The sequence below is a fragment of the Sapajus apella genome, unplaced genomic scaffold, assembly GCF_009761245.1.
Source record: "Sapajus apella isolate SASKATOON/1434 unplaced genomic scaffold, GSC_monkey_1.0 scaffold16, whole genome shotgun sequence".
Taxonomy (NCBI): domain Eukaryota; kingdom Metazoa; phylum Chordata; class Mammalia; order Primates; family Cebidae; genus Sapajus; species Sapajus apella.
This window is the reverse complement of record NW_022436956.1, coordinates 16173941-16181878: the sequence shown is the minus strand read 5'-3', so window position 1 is coordinate 16181878 and position 7938 is coordinate 16173941. Positions and strand designations below refer to the sequence as shown.

General features: G+C 45.0%; 1 protein-coding gene and 1 pseudogene across 3 annotated transcripts in view; one reads left to right on the top strand and one right to left on the bottom strand.

Moving 5' to 3' along the window:
- CCDC84 (coiled-coil domain containing 84) overlaps nt 1-7938 on the top strand; it is a 25515-nt gene that overhangs the window by 6189 nt on the left and 11388 nt on the right. For all 3 annotated transcript variants that reach the window (XR_004270877.1, XM_032285265.1, XM_032285264.1), the window contains exons 4-5: nt 6969-7035; nt 7740-7802. Coding sequence is in view for 2 of the 3 variants with exons in the window: in XM_032285265.1 (XP_032141156.1) it covers nt 6969-7035; nt 7740-7802 (130 nt within the window). In the remaining variant the exon portion in view is untranslated. The remainder of the gene's footprint in view (nt 1-6968; nt 7036-7739; nt 7803-7938) is intronic.
- Nucleotides 1-7938, bottom strand: part of LOC116556182 — a 17349-nt pseudogene that overhangs the window by 9221 nt on the left and 190 nt on the right.

The following is a 7938-nucleotide window of genomic DNA, read 5'->3' as shown; positions in this document are numbered from 1 at the left end:
GCAGGGAAGGACATTTTTCTTTTTTTCTTTTTTTTTTTTTTTTTTTTGAGACCAAGTCTTGCTCTGTCACCCAGGCTAGATGGAGTGCAGTGGTACAATCTTGGCTCACTGCAACCTCTGCCTCCTGGGTTCAAGCGATTCTCCTGCCTCTGCCTCCCGAGTACCTGGGACTTCAGGTGCATGCCACCATGCCCAACTAATTTTTGTAATTTTAGTAGAGACAGGATTATACCATATTGGTCAGGCTGGTCTCAAAATCCTGACTTCAGGTGATCCACCACCTCGGCCTCCCAAAGTGCTGTGATTACAGGTGTAGCCACCACGCCTGGCCAAATTAGAAATATTTCTAATCAGACATTTCCATGGTTATAGATATTTGGTTGCTTGATTCATATGCATAGAAAGAAAACAGTTGTCATACTGTAAAAAGCAGTACATAGCAAGTATTTCTAAGTGATTGGAGTAGTTTTCCTTTAATATTACAATACTGCCTATTGGTTTGGAAATTAGGTCACCCTATATGATGTTTTGAATTTACTCAAAAGCATCATGAGTACTCTGCTTGTTCTTTCATTCTTCATAGTTTTTTAGTTGAATTAGGAACTATTTTATCAGAAATCATTTTAGCACTATAATAAGGGTAGATTACACACCATAATGACTGTCAGACTTTTTTTTTTTGGAGACCGAGTCTGACTCTGTCACCTAGGCGTGAGTACAGTGGCGTGATCTCAGCTCACCGCAACCTCTATCTCCTGGGTTCAAGCTATTCTTCTACCTCAGCCTCCCAAGTAGCTGGGACTACAGGCACGCACCACCATGCCTGGCTAATTTTTGTATTTTTAGTGGTGACAGGGTTTTACCATGTTGGCCAGGCTGGTCTCAAACTCCTGACCTCATCATGATCTGCCTACCTTGGCCTCTTAAAGTCCTGGGATTACAGGTATGAGCCACCAGACCTGGCCTGGTTTTCAGACTTTTAATAATAAAAAGAGTATCTGGATTAGCTGGGGTTGGTGGCACATGCCTATAATCCTACCTACTCTGGAGGCTGAGGGAGGAGGATCACTTGAGCCTGGAGGATCACTTGAGTCCAGGAAGTTGAAGAACAGTGAGCTGTGATTCCACCACTGCATTTCAGCCTGGGCAACATAGCAAGAATGTCTCTTTTTTAAAAAGGTAAAAAGAGCTGGGCGAGGTGGCTCACGTCTTTAATCCCAGCACTTTGGGAGGCCAAGGTGGGTGGATCACAAGGTGAAGAGATTGAGACCAGCCTGACTAAAATGGTGAAACCCTGTCTCTACTAAAAATGCAAAAATTAGCTGGGCGTGGTGGCGTGTGCCTGTAATTCCAGCTACTTGGGAGGCTGAGCAGGGGAATTGCTTGAACCCAGGAGGCGGAGGTTTCAGTGAGCCAAGATCGCGCTACTGCACTCCTGCCTGGTGATAGAGCAAGACTCCGTCTCAAAAAAAAAAAAACAAAAAAAACCCAAAAAGGTCAGCTGTAATGGCTCACAACTGTAATTCCGCAATTTGGGAGGCTGAGGCAGAGGATCATTTGAGCCCAGGAGTTTAAGACCAGCCTGGACAACATGGCAAAACCCCATTTCTAAAAAAAAAATTATATTAGCCAAGCATGGTGACATATGCTTGTAGTGCTAGCTACTGGGGAGGCTGAGGCAGGAGGATTGCTTGAGCTCACAAGGTTGAGGCTGCAGTGAGCCATCATCGTGCCACTGCACTCTAGGGCAACAGAGCAAGACCCTGTCTCGGGAAAAAAAAAAAAAAAAAAAAAAAAAACAGTACATAGAGACCTTGAAGAGGGTGAAAAGAACAAAACATGGAGGAGTCTGCTAAAGCACAAAATTTCTCTCTGGTCCTCAAATCAATTTTTTTTTTTTTTTTAACAATTCTACATTGTCATTTTCTTTCCTTTTTTAATTTTTATTTATTATTATTAATTTTTTTTAAAGATGGGGTTTCTCCATGATGGCCAGGCTGGTCTTGAACTCCCGACCTCAGGTGATCCACCCACCTCAGCCTCCCAAAGTGCTAGGATTACAGGCGTGAGCCACCGCGCCTGGCCTTTTTATTTTTTAAAATGGAGTTTCAAGCCGGGCGCAGTGGCTCACGCCTATAATCCCAGCACTTTGGGAGGTCAAGAGATCGAGACCATCCTGGTCAACATGGTGAAACCCCGTCTCTACTAAAAATACAGAAAATTAGCTGGGCATGGTGGCGCATACCTGTAATCCCAGCTACTCAGGAGGCTGAGGCAGGAGAATTGCCGGAACCCAGGAGGCGGAGGTTGCAGTGAGCTGAGATCGCACCATTGCACTCCAGCCTGGGCAACAAGAGCGAAACTCCGTCTCAAAAAAAAAAAAAAAAAAAGATGGAGTTTCACCATCTTGGCCAGGCTGGTCTTGAACTTCTGACCTCGTGATCCACCCGCCTCAGCCTCCCAAGGTGCTGGGATTACAGGCATCAGCCACCAAGCCTGGCTTGTCATTTTCTTTTCCTCGGGTCTCAAACTCCTGGCCTCAGGCAGTCCTCCAACCTCAGTCTTCCAGAGTGCTGGGACTATACGCATGAGCCACTGCACTCAGCCAGCCCCCTAGGAATTTCTGAGCTTTAACCACATTGTAATTTTTTTTGTTTTAAATCAGTTCCTACTATTTTCCTGAATTCAGTTTCCAGGAACTTCTTTCAGGTTTGGAGATTAGACACCTTCCTTCCAGGTTAGTTGAAAGTCCAGTTGTGTTCCACTGTGTCATCATTAGCCTTCTCCCTCATGTGATATACTTGAGTGTTGTGGATTATGAGACCCAGAGAGAAACTTCCTGGTGATAATTACAGGGTTCAAAAGTAAAGGAAAAAACCTGGCAGTCTGTACTATCCATTATCATTATGTGCTTATTCCATTTGGTGACATAGTTTGAGATGCTATTTTTTTTTTTTTTTTTTTTTGAGACAGGGTCTTCCTCTGTCACCCAGGCTGGAGTGCAGTGGTACAATCACAGCTCACCGCAGCCTCAAACTCCTGGGATCAAGCAATCCTCCTGCCCCTGCCTTCAGAGTAGTTAGGATTTTTTTTTTTTTTTTTTTTTTTTTAAATGGAGCCTCACTCTGTTGCCAGGCTAGAGTGCAGTGGCGTGCTGGGATTACAGACGTGAGCCACCACGCCCGGCCTACAGTAGCTAGGGTTTGAGATGCTTTCTAGTAAGGAATGGACCTTGGTGATGTTGGTTACTTGGGTTATGATGTCAGCCACTGGATTGGGGTACTTAGATATGGAGTAATCTGGGCCGGGCGCGGTGGCTCAAGCCTATAATCCCAGCACTTTGGGAGGCCAAGGCGGGTGGATCACGAGGTCAAGAGATCGAGACCATCCTGGTCAACATGGTGAAACCCCGTCTCTACTAAAAATACAAAAAATTAGCTGGGCATGGTGGCGTGTGCCTGTAATCCCAGCTACTCAGGAGGCTGAGGCAGGAGAATTGCCTGAACCCAGGAGGCGGAGGTTGCGGTGAACCAAGATCGCACCATTGCACTCCAGCCTGGGTAACAAGAGAGAGACTCCGTCTCAAAAAAAAAAAAAAAAGATATGGAGTAATCTGAGGAAATATCCACAGAATGGATACGAAGGCTTAGGGTCACTGAGACAATGAACCAAGAGCTAAGTCTGGTAAAAATCTGTTTCTTTTTGAAGCAGATTAAATTTCTTGAAATCCAGGGTTAAAAGGAAGTTCTTAAGAAGTTGAGGATATATCAGAAAAGAGGTCCATCCCAATCAATGAAGCTCTGTCTTGAGGGTCTTGACATGTGGGGAAACACCCCTCAAATATGCCTGCAAGCATGATACAGGTAATGGGTCACAGTGGGAAGAGATACTGTATACAAGTCCACCTACTTTTTTTTTTGATATGGAGTTTTGCTCTTGTTGCCCAGGCTGGAGCACAATGGCATGATAGCTCACCGCATCCTCCACCTCCCGGGTTCAAGTGATTCTCTTGCCTCAGCCTCCCAAGTAGTTGGGATTATAGGCATGTGCCACCACACTGAGCTAATTTTGTTTTGTTTTGCTTTGTTTTCTGAGACAGAGTCTCACTCTGTCACCAGGCTGGAGCGCAATCTTGGCTCACTGCAACCTCTGCCTCCTGAGTTCAAACAATTCTTGTGCCTCAACTTCCTGAGTAGCTGGGATTAGAGGCACACACCACCACACTCAGCTAATTTTTGTATTTTTAGTGGAGACGGGATTTCACCATGTTGGCCAGGATGGTCTTGATCTTTTGACCTCAGGATCCGCCCACCTCAGCCTCCCAAAGTGCTGAGATTACAGGTGTGAGCCACTGCGTCCAGCCTAATTTTATGTTTTTAGTAGAGATGGGTTTTTCCATGTTGATCATGCTGGTCTCGAACTCCTGACCTCAGGCAATCCGCCTGCCTCGGCCTTCCAAAGTGCTGGGATTACAGGTGAGAGCCACCATGCCTGGCCAAGTCCACCTATTTCTAATGTGACTGGGTCAGTCATCAGCCCCTTGATATGGTTTAGCTGGGTCCCCACCCAATATTCTTTGAATTGTAGCTCCCATAATTCCCAGATGTTGTGGGAGAAACCCAGTGGGAGATAACTGAATCATGGGGGCGTTTTTTTTCCCCCATACTGTTCTCATAGTAGTAAGTCTCACGTGATCTGATAAGGGATTTCCCCTTTTGCTTGGTTTTCATTCTGTCTTGCTTGCCACCATGTAAGAAGTGCCTTTCACCTTCTGCTGTGATTCTGAGGCCTCCCCAGCCATATAGAACTGTGAGTCCATTAAACCTTTTTCTTTGTAAATTACCCAGTCTCAGGTATGTCTTTATCAGCACTGTGAAAACATACTAATATGCCCTCTCAACATCCTCTGTCACTCCAGTGCTACATCTTCAGGAGCCCAGGTTCCACAGAACATGAACTGTAGTGGCAGTCAGTGGCCAGGAGATACCAGTGGCCTAAATATAGTTTTCTTTTCCTTCTTTCTTTCTTTTGAGATATTTTGCTGCCACCCAAGTTGGAGTGCTATGACACAATGATAGCTCACTGCAGCCTCAACTTCCCAGGCTCAAGCAGTCCTCCTACCTCGACCTCCCAGGTAGCTGGGACTACAGGTGGGCACCATCACACCTGGCTATTTCTGTACTTTTTGTAGAGACAGGGTCACTATGTTGCCTGGGCTGGTCTCAGGCTCCTGGGCTCAAGCAATCCTTCCACTTTAGCATCCCAAGTGTTGAGATTACAGGGATGAGCCACTGTGCCCAGTCTAATTTTCACTTTTGAACCTTGTAAACTGTCAAACATACACACACAAGGCAAGCCTACAGCTTGGCTGATTTGATTGGTAAAGATACAAGGAGGCATTTTTAGATTTAGATGGTTTCTTACATAGACAGTGAAAAGAAGAGAAAGATCAAAGAGCCAGCTTCTCGGGTCCTTGTTTCATACACCAAAAAGGACAACACTGAAACCAAAAGGACCGCATGACCCCAGTGTGAGTTGTGGGATATTCTGTTGGTGGGGATCAAATCTAGACTGTAGCTAATTGGCTTGTTTTTTAAATTTAACTTATTTATTTATATTTTTTACTATATCCAGTATTGTGTATAAGCAATAATTTTACTTATTTTTAAATGACTTTTTAAAGCTAAGTGGCTTAATATTCTGTGATTCTAATCTGAGAGGGGCGGAGCAGAACACCTCATGCCTTATTGGAACCTGGGAGTTGATGTGTTAAATGACAACCTCCTAGGGGAGATGGGGAGGGAAGTGGAAGATGGCCTCATAGCAGTTTCTTGCAGACCTCCTATCCTGTGTTCTAGGATTAAACAAGCCTTTCAGCCAAGACTTTGGTCTCCATGGATATATTCAAGGCTCTCAGGGAACACTGTTGATAGTGGTGTTGGAATTATACTGAAACTTTGTGTATTGTAGGATATTGTTGAGAACCAGGGTTTTCACTATGGCAAAAGGAAGATACAGGTAAGTAATGGAGGCATTTGAATAGGGAGGTAACAGTACAAATTACTGATATAAGGCTGGGCACAGTGGCTCATGCCTGTAATCCTGGTTCTTTGGGAAGCTAAGGCAGGAGGATTGCTTGAGTCCCTGAGTTCGAGACCAGCATGGGTGACATGGCAAAGCCCTGTTTCTAAAAAAAACACAAAAACTAGCCAGGCATAGTGGTGCAGGCCTGTGGTCCCACCTACTCAGGAAGCTGAGGCAGGAGGATCTCTTGAGCCTGGGAGGCAGAGGTTGCAGCGAGCTGAGATTGTGCCACTGCACACCAGCCTGGGCAACAGAGTAAGCCCATCTCAAAACAAACAAAAACTTGGGATGGTATGCAAGATTTGGCCTGGATTTTTCTGAGGATTTGAAGTACCTCTATATTTGAAGTAATAAAGAAGCAGCTGGACTGTTCTAGACAGAAGACTAGAGGGACCTAATGGCAGAATTCCATGTGACCTTTTGTTGGACTTTGGGATTGGGGGAGAATAGAGAAGGCATAATGCACATTTTTGAGAGAAGGGAAATGTGAATATAGCCTGTATGCCTATACTCAAGTCTAAAGACGCATAAACCTTATGTCTATACTAACCACCCAAATATTTCAACACCAAAAAGAATGATTTTCTTAATGTGGTAATGGTGTCATGGTTGTATAGAATGTTCCTCTTCTTGGGAGATACGTGCTGAAAATAAGGTCTGATGTCTAAACCTATTTTTGTTTTGGCAAAAAGGACATGTGTCTGTACAAAAGAAATGCAGCCAGTATGGCAAAATGTTTACAATGACTGGTAAGAGGTGCATAGGTACTTATTTTGTTTCTGAATTGGAAATTTCTCAAAATTAAAAAAATATATATCTACTGAGGAGCTTTTCATAACTGGTGGGGAATGAGTTCTGGGCTGATGTGCCCCTTTTCTTTTTAGATTCAAGAAATCCATGGTGAAAGGTTTGGATTCCTATGAAGAAAAGGAGGATGAGGTGATCAAGGAGGTAAGTAAGCAGTGGTCCCTCACCTTTTTCGCACCAGCGGCTGGTTTCTTGAACAGTTTTTCCACAGATGGACCCGGGCAGGGAATGGTTTCAGGATGAGACTGTTCCACCTCAGATCATCAGGCATTAGATTTTCTTTTTTTTTCTTGTTTTTTTGTTTTGTTTTGAGATGGAGTCTTGCTCTGTCACCAGGCTGGAGTGCAATGACATGATCTTGGCTCACTGCAACCTCCAACTCCCTGGTTCAAGCAAATCTCCTGTCTCAGCCTCCTGAGTAGCTGGGATTACAGGTATGTGCCACCATACCCAACCAATTTCTGTATTTTTAGTAGAGATGGGGTTTCACCGTCTTGGCCAGGATGGTTTCGATCCCCTGACCTCATGATCTGCCCGTCTCCACCTCCGAAAGTGCTGGGATTACAGGTGTGAGCCACCATGCCCAGCCTAGATTTTCATAAGGACCACAAAACCTAGATGACTTGCCTGCCCAGTTCACAATAGTGTTTGCACTTCTATGAGAGTTTAATGCCACTGCTGATCTATCTGGAACTCAGGTGGCAGTCCTGTTGCAGCCTGCTTCCTAACAGGCCACAGACCAGTACTGTCCACTCCTGTGGGTGGGGGACTCCTGAGTTAAAGGAAAGGCCCCTGAAGAACCCGGCCCCCATAATCCTGTACCTGTCTAAGCAGTCTCTCTCCCACAGATGGCAGCTCAGATCCGCGAGGTGGAGCAGAGCCGGCAGGAGATGGTTCGGTCTGTCTTAGAGGTTGGTTTCCCTCGGAGGATCCAGACCAGTATCCAAATCCACTGATCCCTGGCATTTCCAGCTCCAGCATTGCATGAACCACTGCTTTTGCTTTTTGTGTTTTTTTTTTTTTTTTTTTTTTTTGAGATGGAGGTAC